The 19,371-nt window shown below is 34.1% G+C and overlaps 1 protein-coding gene across 1 annotated transcript in view; it reads right to left on the bottom strand.

Moving 5' to 3' along the window:
• Nucleotides 1–19,371, bottom strand: part of ADGRA1 (adhesion G protein-coupled receptor A1) — a 255,536-nt gene that overhangs the window by 97,263 nt on the left and 138,902 nt on the right. Inside the window, exons 10-12 of the mRNA XM_041415728.1 lie at nucleotides 18,674–18,823; nucleotides 15,569–15,730; nucleotides 13,590–13,805 (exon numbers count right to left, since the gene is read on the bottom strand). Coding sequence (XP_041271662.1) covers nucleotides 13,590–13,805; nucleotides 15,569–15,730; nucleotides 18,674–18,823 — 528 coding nt within the window. The remainder of the gene's footprint in view (nucleotides 1–13,589; nucleotides 13,806–15,568; nucleotides 15,731–18,673; nucleotides 18,824–19,371) is intronic.

A 19,371-nucleotide genomic window follows, 5' to 3' on the forward strand; every position in this document is an offset into this window, starting at 1 on the left:
CTTGTCCTATTCTGCAAGCCTTGCAACCTGTTGGAGTACAAGAAATTCCAAGTTTGTCTGAACACAGTTAGGTATTATGAACCTGAAAATGCAGACACTTCTTTTTTTGAGATTTGTGAGTTCTTACAAAACAGCCACAGAGCCTGCAAAGCTTCCTGTGATTAGGCAGTAAGGAGCAGGATTTATCCCAACAAACAGTCTAACTGAAACGGCTCTAAGCATTTATCTTGCTGCTCAAGGCTTTTAATGTGCTTCTACTACAAAACATGTACTCAGGAGCCAATACTATAGGAAAATATAAACAGATATAAGATGACAAAAGCAGCTGGCTGTCTTGACATGCTCTCTCAGCAGATTTATGAAAATGTTATGTACCTGAGAGTACTCACAGAGTTTTCCTTCATTCAGCTTCATTCAAGATTTGCATGCTTGTTTACTTTATGGAGATAAAATCTGAGGAAGTAATTTGTATATTTACTAAATTTTAGATTGTGCTTTGCCTGTGTTCCCTGCATGACCCTGTTATGTAATGTAACTGCAGTAAATTTATATTTACGGCATTTTCATTTTGTTGCCATTCATAGCTCATAAAAATCAGCCCTGGAATATTTTCTGTTATCCTTTCATGGTATTTCTTAAAATTAATGTTAATACAAGGGAGCAAGGGACTGTAAAAGGGACTGCTAAGACAGCTACTATTACATAACTGGTAATAATGATATCTCGAAGATGTTACTGCCAAGCAAATCACCCTGAGCGTGTGTTTAGGCTCTGAAATTACTTCACCAGTAATTTCTGAACAGTGCATTTTGCAAATGTCCATTTCAGGTTGTTAAGTAGCTTTTTGAGCTATAGTGATGCAATGGGAGAAAAAGCATACAGCACTTTTCAGTGTGTAGCTCCACAGTGAAAACTGAATACATATTAATTTCTTACTGGGAAAATGACAGGTCAGTCAGTCCTTCCTCATGGGTTAACATGGATTAACATGGATTAACATGACTAGCATGAAATATTAAGGTGAGATAAAGAGGAAAAGGAAAAAATATGTTTTCCAGACTCATTAATCAAAGAAAGACAAAGTTGTTCTACATGGCAGAAGTATTATAGAATGAGCCTTTCACATTCCACAGGAAGGTCTTTGGGAAAATCTGGAGAGTGTACCTGTGTTAAGAATATAAGTAAGTGATGATCAAGAAAAGTTAGAACAAGTTATTAAATGTCTTAGAGTTAGTAAACTATACTTAGACATTCCTGTTGATACCTTCCTTCATAACTAAGTGGCCTTAATTCAATTTAGCTGAACTCATTTCTAAATTAATTCAACTCAGCTGAGCTGAGTAAAAACTACTTTGATTCTGGATAACTCTACTTAGAGTTTCACTTATACACTTTCAAAGTTCATTCAGATTAATTTTCCTCTGTGTCTGCATGTAGGCAAAACCTTTAAACTGATTACAAAGGGAACTGAAGAAATCATGCAGAGTGCCACTAGAAACCTATTCCCAGGATAATAACTTCAGCAGCTCAGAATTTATTACTTCTTACTGCATTTTTGGGGCATTATTTCAATATCTACATGTTGACACCTACAGAGGAGAGAGGCTTGTGCTCTTTCAAACCTTTTCAACTACTAAATGAAACGGAGTTGGTATCATGAGTTCTTCTTTGTAAATCAGCATGGTATGCTTTTACAGCAGCACAGAAGAACCTACTAGCAAAGCTGATGACAGCAGGAGAAAAAGAGTTTTAGACCTACAAGAATTTTCCTACACTTTTTTCTTCTTCATAGTTGCATGAAGACATCACCATAGCTGTATGTGAAAGCTGTAACCTGTTTCTTTCTGGCACTGATGATGTTTAATTTAGTGTCCTAAAGTTTCGAACCTCACTCCAGTACTTGTTCACTGAGCTGAATAAACATCTCCTCCCTGACTCTTCAGGTTATATAACAACTTCACATGACACATCTGCACATTCTGCCTACAGAAGGTATATTTCATTTTTGATTCTCTTACCCATTTCCCAGTTGCAGAAAAACTATTTCATTTTAAAGGAAGCTTATTTTCTCAGGTCCTAATCATTATTAAAAACTTTCATTATCCATTGGACTGAAATATAAGGCAAAACAGATTTACTGTTGTACCACTTTCAAGGATACTGAGAAATCAGCAAATACATGGTAGCTTTTATTGACTGTACAAATATCCTGAAAACAAAAAGCATATTGAAAGAAAATCAGCATCATCTATGTAACTTATTCTTCCTAGTGGCAATAATGGTGTGGAAGAAACAGAATTGCCAGAGCAATTGCAGGTAGAGAAACTGGTACTAAACCTGAACAACTATGTTAGCATATTTCAAGGATTAGCAGATAATTACAAAAAGCAACTGGTTACCAGTTCATGCTTATAGTGTCTGAGTTATCTTACTTTTGCTGATAGCTTAAGTTTGATTTATATTAGAGTATAACTGAGTTTAATGCTGTTTTTTAAATGAAAATAAATAATAGTGCCCTAGTCATTTTATGTTTGCTTTTTTTTAAACGCTAACAAATGGGATAAGATGTTTTCAGGAATGCACATACTGTTAGCCAAAATAAATATAGACTTCAGTGCAGTGATTTAATTGGGATTATACAAGGGTAAATCAGGCCCAAACAGTACATCAGCAGGCTTTCTGAGTATTTATTGCAGAAAGTCAAGTAACATTGACTTTACATGATTGTAACATTCACTGCTAGTTTTCAACTATGTCTAGAGTGATTTTCCACTCATTAATGAATTCCCAAGAACCAACATACTGAGAAGAACTGTAGCAAAAGGTACCCAGTGGGTCTGATTCTCTTTGAAAGTTCCTTCCTTACAGAAATTCTTGTGGTTGCACTGTGGAGGAAAACTTACTGCTGAAGCTTGATGCTGCCATCTGATTGGATTTGTTATCTGACAGAATTAAAATAAACTCTAAGGGTAAAATGAACTTTAAATATACTACATACATTCTGACATATACTCAGGTTAGACATTTATTTAGTAGAGACTTCACTAAAATCAGACATGAAATTTCTGAAAAGTAAGGATTAAAATACAGATGCCAAATCAGTGAAGTTCTCTGAAAGTGCACAAAACTGAAAACCATAGTTCTGGTGAACAGGAGTTTTACAATAGTTTGGAATACATATTTAATTTAAAAATTTACACATTTAAATTATCAGTACCACTTAAATAGTATGTTTGATATTCAGTGGCATTTCTGTAGATGACTGCTATCATCAGATGTGCAGTGATAAAGGCTGAAGAAACACAACATAGCTGTAAATAACCCTCCAGTTCAATGACTCTGATAATTACATGCAACTTTGCTAGACTATATTTAGTAAGAGTTTTGAATCTGTTAAGACACTTTACACAGTACTGATCAAACAGACTTTATGAAATACAGAAGGCTTTCTGCAATAAAATGTCACAGAAATGCAATTTTTTTTCTTCAAGTGTCAAGTCCTAAGATTACTCTTTTCCTTTAAAATAGCAGCATATGCTGGTCAGTGAAGCATACACTACACAGCTGTTACATCTACTGTATGACCTGTACATATCGAATTAGCCACTGTGTCTTTTAGTTCTGGTTCATCAGAGTTCTGGTCTGAAGGGCTTTAACCTACATTTAGGAGAAGAATTGTTATCTTGTCTATCCAAATCCATCGCCTACAGCCTGTTTTGAGCTAAAATAATTGGCCAATTTATTTTTCACCTTTTTTTTTCTTCTTAGCAGTAATGCAGGGTGTATGGAAAAAAAATCAGTACAAGGATTAATGGCAGAAAAACTCCAGGACTGTAGCTTGATATTGTATGAGTACGTATTCCCATTCACACAGAGAGGATGTGGACTTTTTAACAATTATCATCACTCCTGTTCTCAGGTTTGTACATTTGCATTCTTGGCACAATAAGAAAAAGAACTATTTCTACATAGAATAACAAACATAATATAGCTCAGTGAACACATAAATCTAAGTGTGGTTGGATAAGACCTAAATCATTAAGATAGTTTAGATCATTAAGACTATAAGACCTAAACCATTAAGATGTATCAAATGGTGAGATAATTTTTTCCCCAAAAAAGGAACCAATGTCCTGTATTGACCATCTTGTGGATACAGTCTGTTGTTTAGGAAATCCATGAGGCACACAAGGTGCATATAAGAGAGATGTACCACTACATTTCCATTTCTATATGCACTTCTCTCCCAAAGCTTCCAACTTACTAGATTCCTACCAGAGGTCAGAAACAAGTCAAAATGGAATTTTAGACTGACCCTTTGCAGCTTTTCTTATATCCCTAAATTCAACACTTTTCACTAGCATTTGAAAAAACATCAGATTCAAGATTCCTAGTGAAGTACTGAATATTTCTAGCTATTTTAAGTACAAGTGTAACTTTTGGTTAGTATTGTTTTAAATTATGTTTTAGTTACTCATTGATGCCAAGAGAAGAAAGCAGTGAAAAGTCTGGATGAAGAGTCATTTAACTAATTTGTTTTTTGTCAAATTCGTTAAGGAAATCCTTCTTTATTTCATCATGAAGTTTTCCCAGAAACTAAAGAAAGCTGTGTACAAGTTTCATTCACTAAAACAAGATTATGAAGCCAATTAACTTCACAAAGAATGACTGTCCATTTATGAAGTCAAACAATGAATATCTGTGTAGAATTCCTTTCTCTGTAAAGCAGAGCTTATGTGTTTCATTACAAACTGACCTGGTATTAAAAATAGTAAGTTCCTTCACTGATGATTTGGAAACTCAATTAACACCTGTAAGTTCCTTCACTTTCTGGGACATTATGGGAGCACAATAGCAATAATTTAGAATAATGAACTAACTCTTATGTAGAACTATGAAAGTTTAAAAATGGGATTTTTATAACTCACAGTCAGGAAATAATGGTATGATCCCATCTGTACTATATTCAATTATAGTTGCACAAATTTACACGCTTTCCTTGATATATTTGATATATAGTATGCCAACCATACATAAATCAATAATGCAGAAAGAGCTCACAGCGTAAACATGAATCAGCATATCAATATTAATTTAGCTAACAAATAAATTTTTCATTGTGATGGGCTCAAGAAATACTATGCACATCTTTGTGAGATGCCCGCTGGGACAGCAGTATTGAGCTTTTACACCCTATTTTCAAAGTGTAGCACATGACAGTCTAAAATGACAGACAAAAATGAATCACTATGGTCACAGTCAACTCTCCTAGTATCACAAGTCTTGTCAAAGTTTTTTTTTGTTTGTTAAAAAAAGCCCAAGTAAACAACTTACTCCTCCTCCCTCACCACGAAAATCTCTCCCTCTTCCCACACACTCCAACACTAGATGTTATAGCAGGGAATGATCTCATGAGAACTGTAAACTCAGGAAACTGATTCTAGTAAGTTTACTACTTCTGAAACATCCCCCCTGCCCCTTGCCTCACTCTCTTCACTTTATTTTCCCACTGTATTATTTTTAGGAGATATTTTCAAAGTTCAGAAAATAGATTAAACTCAAATACCTACAAGGCACCATAAACCTGTATTATTACCTGTCCACATGCACTGTCCTTCCAGAACAACTGTTGCTAACCCCATATACACAGAAGGCAGGATTCCAGTCCTCAAAACCATGAAACATAGAAACATGGAATTGTTAAGTTTGGAAAAGGCCTCTAAAATCACCAAGTCCAACAGCACTGCCAAGTTCACTGCTAAACCATTTCCACAAATGATGTGCACATGTTTTTTGAGCTCTTTTTGAAGGTCTTGAACACATTTTTCGAGTCACTTGAGTGACTTCTCCACTTCCCTGGGCAGTCTGTTCCAATGCCTAACAACCCTCTCCATAGGGAAATTTTTCCTAATATTTAAACTAAACCTCCCCTGTTGTAACTTGTGGCCATTTCTTCTTGTTCTGTCACTCGTTACCTGAGAGAAAAGACTGAACCCCACCCGACTGCAATCCTCTTTCAGGGGTTGTAAAACAATAAGGTCCTCCCAAGCCTCCTTTTCTCCAGGATAAACACCCCCAGCTCCCTCAGCTGCTTCTCACAGCTGAGAAAAAAAATCCAACCATATCACCTCCTAATAATCAATCTATTTTAACAAACTCTTTGTTACCACTGTTAGCTTGTTGGCTTACACTGGTCTATTTGTGGACCAATATAAGCCAACAAGCTAACATTGAAAGAAGAAAAAAAAAAAAGGAAGAAAGAAAGAAGAAAGAAAAAGCTGCTAAGTACACTTCCACAATCAATTAGAAATCAATCTTCCACAACTTCCACAATCAATTTAGAAATTGGGAATGCCTTCTCTAAAATAAGCAACAATCAATTACCTAAGCAACCATGTAGTGAAAAAGATTTTGAGAAACAAAATGTAATTACTTATTGGATACCGATGCATGCTCTATTATGTGGCATCAATCATTCTCTGAGAAAATAAACATTAAAAAGGAGAGTTTAGGAAAGAACAGCTGAAAATACTTAACTTACACAGGGAGTTCTATAAAAATGTTAAAAGTTTATTGTTTATACCATTAGAAAATTATGGGCATTTTATTTTATATAATGAGAAAGTTGGGGGTTAAGTCCTCAAAAGTCAATGCAGAAGTGGGACTTGCATTTGTACTCAGTATTGTACATGGTCATTATTACCTTTGTACCATCAAGTTAACATAAAATACATTCCAACAACTGATGCTCTGTGTTATTAATTGTTATGGTGTCAATGGGGTTTTGTTATGTGGTTTATCTTAATTAGTGTACAAACTATTATTTAACAGCACAATGCACATGAAGGAGTCTGATAGTTAATAACAAGGAAACTAATCTTATAATGCCTTTTGGGAAATCCCAAAGATAACTTTTCTATAACAAGAGCAATGGTGCTGAAAATCAAGTCTGTTTTTCACTCAGCCATTGTGGATTAGAGTGGCAGCATATCTCTCAGATATATATTGACAGCATAGACAAAATGAGCAGTGTCATGTGTTCAGGAACAGAAGTTTGTTTCACAAGAAAGCAAACGTGAGTTCAAATAACACAATTTTACATCAAACACAAGTTGCTAATTCTCCCAGTCTCTTTGTCCTTGCATTTATTAACTTCAAGCTATTCGTATTTCTTTTCACTTCTTCAAACATACAAGATTGGGCTCCAAACTGTACACAGCATTAAGGGAGAATGACTAGATGGCTTGAGGAATTTAAGTTTTGAACAAAATACATGTTTCTGAAACACTAATGAAATGTAAAAAACACATAGATGGTTTGCATTATTTGCAGAATAAGCTTTTTATCTGCTAAAAGAGAAGTGGCAAAGGACAAAAAAAAAAAAAAAAAACAAAAAACCACAAAACCAAAAAAAAACCCCAAAAAAACAAACAGACCAAAAGGGCACAACCATGTAGTTACATATATTAAAGTTCCTTTTATGCACCCATGAAACAAGTGTTAAATTTTTCTCACTTTTAAAAAACATAATGCACATTAATTTGTATATGTTAAAACACATGATAAATCAATACATGAATTACACAAACATTTCTCTATACCTAATATAACTGACATTTTTCACACATACGTTAATAATATTTGGGCACTGTTCCATTTTTCTCAATCTTTGGATCTGTAAGTGCAGGATGACCATCCAGATTATAAAAGGCTACAGAAGCATGTACAGAGAAAAGAAAAAAGAAAGTATATTGAACACCGAACACCAAACTACAAACATTGCAGGTGTCACAGTAGGCATAAATATACAAATATTCTTTCTCATTATTTGAGAAGGAGTAGTACTAAGTGGTATCAATATAAAAATGTGATTTGAGCATACTGGAAAGAGAAAGAGAGTTGCAGTTTTTCTTGTCTGGTTTTGATTTTGAAATTAAACCCTATAATTACCTGAATGACAGACATTTCAACTTTTTCCATAGCTAGTACTCAGTGTATAATCTGAACCCACCTGCAAGCAAATTAATGCTTCCACAAAAAATAGTTTATATATCATACTTCTAAATGTTTTTACTTAGTTTTAATTTTATTTTAAAACAAGGAGTCCATGGCTGTAATAAGAGAGATACTGACAGCTATTTTTTGATACCTCTTAGATATTATTAAGAATAAGGATGAATATAAAAAAAATTCTTTTTTGAATGCAAAAAACAGAATTAAGGTGATTATTTAGAATATTGAATAAATAGATATTGTATGTCTGGATATATTCTAAATCACTATTAAAACCACTACAGGATTAAATTAAAACTATATATAAAATATCTTTTAAAGAGTAGAATAAATGTAAAAGGACGAAGCAGGTAAAATAAAACAAACTTTAAAATGCCTACACCACATTAAGCTATACCTTTGTGATAGTACCCACCTAATCACAGAGAAAAGAGAAACGGTCCTAGATTAGTTATTGCAAAATCAATTTATAAATTTACACCCAAGCAAACTCTCTTGTAAGTTACCAGGAAAAAAATTCAAATAATACCATTATCCAAGAAAGGAAGAGCAAAATGCTTTGGGCACTAAGACATAGAAAGAAAATTGAGAAAAGAGAAAAAAGTGCAAAATTTTTTTCCCAAAGTTAAGGGAAGAGAACAAATTCTGATGCATAACATGATATGCCTTGATCTGGATGTTTAATCTTGACATGTTTGTAAAATATTTTGAAACAAAATAGGCTTTGACATTAGGTATTCCAGCATTCTGCCCAGTGTTACTCTGTAATATGCCATACATATAAAAGTGAGAAAACTAATTTTTTTTGCTGGTGTCCTGCTTACTTGGCAATTTTTTCTTTATTGAATGTTTTCTGCAATTGTGAAAATTAAAGCCTGAGAAAAAAAAGAAAAATTATAATCTTGTACTAACGTGTATCATACAACATACTCAAAGTTCATCATATGTGATGAGGAAAGTGCTGCAATAATCTCTAAAAAGCAATGTGTGCTGGGAAATTAGAGACCATCACAACGGAAATTATGATGTCAACATAATTCATGCTACATTTATGATGTCTATCAACCTACTAGTTATTTCATGCTAGAAAAAAACCCCAAAATTATCCTAGCAATATACTGTGACATACTGTAGGATAAAAGTATTTTGTTGACTATGTCAGATGGTATTTTCTTAATATGATCTATGTGGTTATTGAATTTTTCAATGTGAATGTTCTCAACAGAAGACTGAAAAGTATTTGTTTTAATGTAGCATGGAATGAAAGAGGATCTGGAATGGGGAACATTTAGTCTGATAGACTGAACCAGAAAAATCAATAATAGCTATTTTCTGAGCAAATTACAGGAAATAGATTCATTTAGTATTATATTTTTCACAAATTCTATACACTATATGAATTCTGAATTTCCTGAGCTGATCTTTATGCACTGAAACACTTCTGTACACATGCATTCTGAAACTGGAAAAAGGTATCCTAAAATGGATGAGCAACCTCATGATATCAGCAACAATAATTTTCCCATTCACAATTCCTCTTTGGATTTTTAATTCAGTGTTTTACTCTACTCTTATCACTTGGTGGAAATCTTTAAGATCTTTTCGCCATTCCTGGTAACTTTTACCTGTGAATTTACCATTATATATACATTACATCTATGGTCTGACAATCAAAATTTATTTTATGCAAGACCTTTTCTTACATAGATTGTATATTTTCCAGTATGCATCTGAGACAAGAGTATTTCTAAAATTGTGTAATGTCTAAACATGGTACATGCAAGTAATCATAGGATTTTGTCAGTGCACTTTAGAATTTGTTTTTGTGGTTAGCATGTCTGGTACCAATTTAACTTTTACCATTTCTTCAATGGACACTACCTGTAATACAACCTGACAAATCCAAAGGTCAGTCTGGCTCAGGGCATAGAAGAAATAAACAGAATTGAAAAGTTGAATAGAATGCATGGAGAATATCATGAACAACTCAGGAATTACATGTGAAATACACATTACTGAAATTTTAAAACCTCAATTCCAATTCATTTGTGTGTCAGGAGAATAATTAAGATAGGAATAGACTTCTCATTAGACAAGCATTTTCAATGAAGCTGAAAGTATAAATTATGTTAAGAACATACTTCTTCAAAGTTGAAGCACAAATACCAAACTCACAGTCCACCATAAACTGCACATTTCGTTGCCATGACACAGGAAGTTTAAAGGTTCATTCTGTGCTGAAGGAATTTTCCTCAGTCAGAGGGTGGGTTAACTGTACAAGTGATTATCTTTGCACACTGGAAGTATTTTGCAGGTTCCAAGTATGCCTCAGTCTGGTATCAAACAAGAAGCAGACACTGGATTTGTACTGAATGGCACTAAAATTTCATCAACTGCTCTCACATTGTCCGAGTTCAAATGCTACAGCAGCCTGGTTGGTGTGTGACCATCACTTCATTATTGTGATATCCTCAGACCACAGACAGCTCATGGGACAGAACTGTGCCTCAGGAGCATTCCTGTGATAGGATCTCAGTCTGGAGACCCAGGGCGGGAGCATCCTGTTAAAGCTTCTCAAACAGAGAGGGAAACAACCAATGGGTCAAAATACTATAACAAAAATTCAGAATATATATTTGAGCTTCTTTTCCCCACTCAGTAAAGTCCAGTCGTGCAGCAAAAGCCCCCTACTAACAGCAAAAATGGGATCTAAGAGAAGGCATTTGGGTCTAAGTCCTACCACATAAAACTTCTGATCTTCAGCAGTGATAAATGATCCTTTCCAAACTTGCAGGTGGCTACAGAGTCAGAATTAGATTTAAAGATAAACATTTGTGTATCAAACTGCAATAATATTTTAATTTATGGTATCTGAAAATACTGCAAGATGGTCTATAAAATATTTGAACCATAAGTGGATACAGATATATTTTAACAGCTATCTCCTGAACGCCTCTGAATGGTGAACCTCTTTCAGTGTCTTTTAAATTAAATTTAATTTTCAAAGTCTATTCTTTTAAAATTGTTTCTTATTTATTTACATTTTGATATTTCTTAACCTTTTGGGGGCATTCTATACCACAATAAGCAGATCAGGCTAATTTATGTACAGAAAACCACTGCCTAAATATGTATCCATTTCCTACCATTGTCAGGAATATCACTATGAATAGCTACAAAAGCTTTGATAGCATTCACAAGAAAGCTTGAGCTCACCTATATCAGCCTTCTCCCCTCTACTGCCCACACTTTGCTTTGTGAGGATTCACTTTTTTAATTGATTAGTGAAATTTCCTAACAACAGAAAACATAAATAATTGTTTTGCTTAGTGAGCAGATGATTAACAACATGATAAATTTGAAGAGGGCTACACTTTCTAGCACAAAAACATATGAATATTATCTTTTAGTAAGCTTCTTAAGCAAATTTTCACATTTTTATTAGAAGTTAATTAAATTTGTGATTACTACATCTACTCGGTGATTTTAATTAAATGCTTCTTCTTCTTCATTATTAATCCTATGCTAAATAGAGGAAGACTGTAAGAGTAATCTCAGCATCTAAGATGAAGTTCTAAAGGTCAGATATAATAAAAGAAGCAATTCTGACCTTATAACAAATTCTCTATTTTCCTAAACTTTGCACAGCACAATCAAGTAGGTTTACCTCCAATGAGCAAATATAGAAATAATTTTGCTAGTGGATGATGATAAAGAATCCCATTTTCTCTTATCGGTTACAATTCTACATATCTACATATCATACTCTACATATCCTTCAACAGTGAAGAAATGTAACCAATTTCAGAATGAATTAAGGGAGTGGTTAGCCTAAAACTTTCAGAGAGCAGCGAATTAAAACTTCTTGCTTTTCAGGACAAAGTTAAAGGAATATATCCATTCTGCTTATTCCCCCAGCACATTTAAAGCCTGAGTACATCTTCATGTTAAAACCTAAAACCATGTATCAAACATGTAGCTGAGTCTATAATCTCCTGTATCGTGCTCTTACAATCTTTCCAAATTCACATACAGGTGATATCTGGAGATCCACCTAATAAAGACACTTCCATCAGAATATGTATTACATACATAAAATGGCTTTGCATGGGAATGAGCTCACTTTCTCCTGGCTTCTTTGTACCACGAGTAGAATTTCTCTTCTCTGTATTGTATAAAGTCAAGTAGGTTCACAGTATACAAGGAAAGATTTTACTGAGATCATTATGTTGACATTCTGGCAATATTTTAGGAAGGGACTCCAAATAACTGGTCTAACTTACTCTAAATATTTGACAAATGCATGCTGATAGAAGAGATGAGAAATTTGCAATTATGGTAAGATTTTTGTATAAGGAGAGGTACACTAGTGCTTGACCATTCAACTGTAAAGAGACTAATTTACTAAAAATGTTGGTATTCAGTTTCTAAAGAAGTACAAAATATATCGGTGGAGCTAATAAAGAAAACTTTCCATTTCCTGTAATCCCATCTATATTTCTATATCAATAATACTCTCCTATGCAATTCATAGTGTTCCAGGATCTCTTCTTGAAGAAATCTTGTTTCTTTTAGATCTCTGACATTTGGTTTTCACCTTATGGATGGCAAACTCATTGCTTTTCAGGAACACCTTTCTTTTTCCTATAGACAGACATGTTAAAAGTGTTCAGAGGAAAAAAATTAACTCCATTAAAGGAAACAAATTTAACCTATTCTTCCATTATTAAGATGACTCCTTTTAGCAGAAGATCATGGGAGCAGAAAGTACCATATAACTGATTGCACAGTCCATACAGATTAAAATGCACCAAACTTCAATCAAAATATTTTCAAGTTCAATAAACCAGTAAAATTGTTCAGAGAAGCATAATTTTGTCATAGTAAATAATTCAAGAAATAAGCCTATTAAACTGAGATTCAGTTGAAGGATAACTAAAATTCAACACTAATACTTAAATTCAATAACATGCTCAGCCAAATATAAAATTCCATTTCCTGCTAGATCAAAATTTAATTGTTACACTTCATTATTTGATAACAAGAGCGTATTCTATTAAAAGATTAATTCTATTAAAATTCTATTATTTACTATTTTCTTAAGCTACTACTCAAAACTCCAGCAAAACACTCTCCTTCAGCATGAAGTCCAGTGCAGTATTATTTATGAAACTTAATGTAATTTCCCTAAAAAAAAAAGCATCTATGCAATGTAAAATCCTGTGAGAGTGCCTGACTAAAACAAGTATTTCCAAATTAATTTGAAGAAATTGTTTACACATAGAAAAGTCTGCACAACTGGACTCAGAGATAGAAAGAACAAGACATTCACTCATCTCTATTCACATCCTGCATTCTGCCTGATTCTATTAATGGAATATTCATTAGCACAACAAAATATGCTACACCCAATACACCACTTTAAGCCCACTTACACGCTGAAATTATTAACAAGTTTACAGTGCTAACAACACATAAAATATTCATTTTACAAATCAGTATTCTGCCTAAAGATGCTGCTGAAAACACTAAATAAATAAAATAGATAACGTGTATTCATAATCATACTGACTTACCCTGGTAGAAGAATTCACCAAAGAACCATCCAGATTGCCAGTGTTGCACTTAAAATTCAAATATAGATCAGGATTGTGATTTGCTTCCCATCTTCCCAAATCAGGAGTCACTGACTTGTCTGAGTTTGCAGATGTTTTCTGGTAGGCAGTGCAAGTCATTCCTGTGAAACTGGATGGCTTGATCATGAAGGCTTCCAGAGCAATATTACGAGATACCTTTGAAAATATTGAAAATAGTTGTCACAAACCCATTAACCATGCTTGCAATTGTGTGTGCAATGCGTGCTTACTGCATACACTCAATAAAGGATTGTGCATGTATGCACACATACACACAGATATATGTGTATATTTATATATTGTCTTGGGGTGAGAAAGAAAATAAAACTTATTTAAAAATATGATACAGGATTCTACAACACCATAGTGGGTTTGCTTCCATCTGTACTTCTGAGATGTATGTATATACCTACATATAGATCTGTTTCTACAGTTGCACTAATTATTATATCAGTTTCGCAATTCCATCATTATTCAATTCAATGGAATCTGGAATCAAAGCAATAGAGTAATAAAGTAAACTAGCAGTACCAGGCTTAAGAACTACTTAAAAAATGAATAAGGATGTGCTTTGTACCTAAGAAATGAAACAGGAACCTTCTTAGCCATTTGGTGGCTGAGTCTTTTCACACAACTTGTTCCATGAGAGCATTGAGCATGACTAAATGGTTCAAGGCAGCACCATGTTACAGGTACATCTGTGACCTACCCTTCAGCAACGTGAAGTGTATGGAGATGGAGACTGCAGCAGAGCGCAGAGATGCACCTCTACCCTTAAAGTAGCATTTTCATTTCATCACAGGCCTGTGCATGGGACAAACATCTCCTGTTATAACAGGGGGACTACCTTAGACTGGTGCCACACTGATAGGACTACATGGTTTCTGCTTCCAGGCACAGATTGTTTCCTGATCTGTGGACCTGGCAGCACTGAATTAATGGCTGGACTCAGTCATCTTAAAGGTCTTTGACCACCTAAATGATTCTATGATTCAATGTTTTATGGCTAACATATTTTATAGAGTTTCTCTTTTTTTTTTCCTTTGGAATTGTACTAGAAACTATTGGCTACCTAAGCTGTGGGTGTTTTATTTGCTGTTTTCTAAAATAAAGAAAGCAGATGCAATTTCTGTGAGACAGTTTCCTGGCTGGCCTCCCAAAGGAACAGACATGTTTGGTATTGCATAAGATGACACCAGAAATACTCCACAGCTTTTGTTTATTTACAAATTGCACTCAACAGTAAACTACTTCTCCTACAGAAAACCATGAGAAGCTAAAAGATAAAGCAGGGCAAAACAGTCAGTGACACATATAGAAGTCTGGGTACATAGAATTACTCTTTTTAGTAATGTCAACATCTTCCTGAAGCAGTGACAGGGAAAAAACTCAACCTTTGTCACTTGACATTTAAAAGAAAGGCAAGTATAAAACAACAGAGCCCTCCTAGCTGTTACATTGCAAAATATTTCTAGAAGTTACATTATTGTCACTACACATTTAATAGAAACACTTTTAGCAAATTTGATTCTTTTATGTAAATGAGAATGAAATAAAAAACTTCCTTTAAGAAACAGTCCAATATATTTTTGTCTCTGTTTGAAAGACTGCTTTTCTAAAAGCACAAACTAAGGCTATTATGCTATTTGGCTTCCTCTATAATTCACTTGTATAATTTTTTGTTGTTGTTGTTCCTTTTATTTTTATACATTTTTCCTGTGGTTGACTCTGTACCTGAACTCACATTTAAATAGTGTTTTTGTGTAAATGCAGTGGACAACTGAGAAAAGAATAAAGGTTGTTTAAAAGCAAGCAAGCAAGCAAACTAACTCAAGGGTGATATTTAAAAAATATTTTGGTCTTGCAAATAGAATTCAAGAGAAAAAGTCATATAAAACTATTTTAATTTTTTGAAATACCTTTGATATAACTTGAATCTTGCTGGTCAGTATTTGACTTGCAATCTGTTCCACACATCGTACAATCCTGGTGCAGGCTTTGTCTTCTTTTTGAGCCATCCACAACACGTGGTCATCCACCAACATTATATTGCTGGCAATCTCAATAAGAGCATCTCCAATCTGGAAGAGGAAAAAAACCCAAAAACCAAAAAGGTATTGTCTGTAAAACTCAAGAAGTAAGAAAAGAACAGATAAGACTACAAATGAAGGCAGGCACCTTATTTCTCGTGGTAACCATCATTGAAAGACAGTTTAGATTTTATAAAAAATTTAAATGGACTGAAAAAGAAAACACAAGAAAGGAAAAGTGCAACTCACATCAAGGAAAAGCTTTTTAATTCTCAACTTTAAAGCTTATCTTCTAGATAAACCAGACAAATTGAGTCATCTCATCTCAATAAACAGAATTCCAGAATTATCACCCTCTTTCTTAAACTAATTAAAATTGGTCATGGCCTTCTAAAGAACTTCTTCATGTTCAATCAAAGGACCTTGAGGGGGAGGCTTGTGGGGAAGGAAAAGAAAAAAAAGAGAGGAAAAATATATTCAAAAGACATCTTTGTTACAGACATAGGGGAGTATATTTGAGCTACAGCTCAGGTGCTGATATAAACTTAGATCATCTCATGAGCCATAGCTTTGGTAGTTTTAATTCACACTTGTGCCTAATTCAAAACTGCAGATCTTTGTTTTGCCAGGTGACATTTTACAGATTTTGGTAACTGTGTCTTTGAAATTTTATGAGTAGTTATATTTAGAAAAAATAAATATGACTGTGAATATTTTCTGTAATTATTTCAAGCTGGAATAAAAATGTTTGCTTTTTAAAATTCAAAAACTTAATTTGAGTAAAATTTCAAAATTAACATGACCACGTTACCAATATTTTTGAAGGCAAAAGTATGGAAAAGATCTACCCATTTGTCACAGGTAAACCTGAATAAAACAGTATACAGAAGAAAAAAACAACTGAGAAATATTGCTAAAGAAAAGTTCAAGAAGGCAAAAAGTCACACAAATAGAAACAGAAAAATAAGACAAATACACAGATGATTCAGTGGAAAGGAAAATAGAAAATCAGCAATGGTGAAAAAGATTTAAAAGATGGCTGAGGTTATGAAGTTAGTTCTGCATTTTCAATAAAAACAAGATAAATTTCCCATGCACTGCAAAGGAAACAAATGATGAGACTACATGTGAAATTTTATGTGACTGTTCCTGAAATATTTAATCTATTTTTGAGAACATAATTACTAGATAATTCTAGATGGCGTTTGACAATGTGACAGAGTTATTGATAAAATGAATAATAATGAATCACATTAAGAGTCTGGATTGATTTATGAGAAACTATAAAAGCAAACACCAATCAGCTAGGCAGTAACTTACTGAGGGCAGAACAATAGTCTATAAATATACAAAAGGAGAGAAATAAGAAAAGGAAGTAACTTATACTATAATTAAATTCATTAATGAAGAGTAAAGTCATGTCACTGAAAATACAAAAATTTGGGCTATCATGCAAGCTCCTGACAAAAATTGTAGCGTGTTGCAAATATGTCCCTTGTGCAGCTGTTGAACCTCTCTTGTTTGAGAAGCAAAACACCAGATGGGGCAAAGCACCTTTACCTTGTATAAAAATGAACAATCCCATGTGGAATGGGATGCACATCCCAGAAAAGAGGCACAGAAACTGTACTAGTTTAGCAAGAATGTTTCTGAAAATATTCTGAAAAATTGCATTTAAATTGATTTCTAATGGATTTACATAATTCTAGTTTCAGCTGCTAGTCAATTCCCAACTAACTGCCTTGCAAGAAATAAAGTTCAGTCCTATTTATAATTACAAGTGCAGTGAAGCTATTGACACTTAAATTTCATAGGTGCTTTTGTACCTTGTTAGTGAGAGCTAAGAAATGGGTGCTAGTTGAGAGCTCAATGGATGAGGACTTTGTCTAGCAAACTTGAGAGAGAGGTAAAAGAAAAGAGAGAAAAATTAGGAGAAATATTAGAAATTAAGAAATAAAGGATTACTAAATCAGAGATGTAGATGTAAGTGACGGAGATAGAGATGTTTTGATACAAAAAAGAGCAGAAATGAAAACCTATTTGAAAGGTAGAAGAAGTAAATTAAAAGATTAGAGATGGTGCTCAGCTTTATTGGGAAATACATCAGCTGCTAGAAATCAAAGAGGCTTTATGGCAAATCCAGCTGTTTCTTTTGAATGCCAAATTTTTGTTTTGCCAGAAAGCAGTAAGATCTTATCAGGATTCTGAGCTGAAATAAAGTTGCAGCTTTGAAACACGATTCTTGGAGAGTACTTAATAATATACTTTAGATCTAGTGTATTATGGTCAAATTGAAGTTGGAGACTTTCTCAAATTTGCACTAAAATGTTAACTGTTACAATTCCCAGAGCCAGAATGGAATGAACATGCCAAACCAAAAGAAAGCATCATGTGGTCAAAAATTACAGTTTATAAAATCTTTATGCAATCTTTACTCTGAAAATTAACAGTAAAAAAAATACGATGAACATTTATGTTCTCTGTACAAAACCTATTTTTCCCATAGGGTTTGCATAATTCTGATTAGATTTTCCTGCAAAAATGGCATACATAATGCTGAAAGTTTCTGTATGAAGTTGCACATAAAGACATATTATCTTTTCTTTACAAGAAGGGACGCCTCCTTGCAAAATTCAGTAAAAACCTTCTAATAAAATGGTGAAAACAAAAGAAGCATTTTTAGCTCCAGTGGCCAGCCAGTCCATTCTATCAGATTAGACATGACAGCAAATAAACGTTAAAAGAAATTTAATTAAGTGGCTCATTAAAAACAGGTTTTATTCCTAAGCAGCAATGCCCTTGTCATCAGTGAAGAAGACTTAGTTTCCCTTTTGGCACAAAGGGACACATCACAGTTTATGCAGAACATTTGCAATCAGCAATCAGTTTTAGGATCTACTCTTCACTGTGTGCCTGCATACATTAAGAGCAGGGCCATATGAGAAGACTTCACTTCTAAGTGATATTTTTTTCAGCATAGAGAAGATATCTTACATCTTCAACTTCATCCACGAAGACAATTAACTTTTCCATTATATAAGCCAAATATATTACATCCATTTTATCCGCAAAGAGGGAAGCACCTCTTGTGTAGGCTGTCAGCTGGCGGGAAAACTCCAGCACCGTTGTCAAATTGATGTGCATCTGAAAATACATTAGAATTGTTAGGCTTAATAAATCTGCTAGCTTCATTCTCTTTAAAAACTGAAGATCACATCCATTGGTATAATGCCTGCCATAATTTCACATGGATTTATGTGCATCAGTATGCCATGGATATGCATTTCAGGGGAACATTCAGGCATATGAATGTATTTTCAGCCTTAGGTCTTAGATTTCATTGCTGTATCTGAAGACATCACCGCAACAGAACAACAAATTTTGAAGACTTTTGTTTACTTTTTCTAGACTGTAACTATCTGGCCTCATAAAATATACCAAGCTACTTACCTTGCCTTGCCTCTATCTCTAGACCTTCATGAAAACAACAGTGTCAGCAAGGGTTCCTATACTCAGTGGCACATGGTGGGAGAACAAGAGAAGTTCAGACTGGCTGTGAAGAAAATCTTTCCTGTTGTAAGAGTAGTCAGGCATTTGAATGGTTAACCCCAAGAAATTGTGCAGCCTCCATCCTCAGAGGTTATCAAGTCCTGAGTGTCTAAGGCCCTGAGAAACCCAGCCTCACCTCCTTG

Source organism: Onychostruthus taczanowskii, unplaced genomic scaffold (assembly GCF_017590055.1).
Source record: "Onychostruthus taczanowskii isolate IOZ18803 unplaced genomic scaffold, ASM1759005v1 scaffold5, whole genome shotgun sequence".
Taxonomy (NCBI): domain Eukaryota; kingdom Metazoa; phylum Chordata; class Aves; order Passeriformes; family Passeridae; genus Onychostruthus; species Onychostruthus taczanowskii.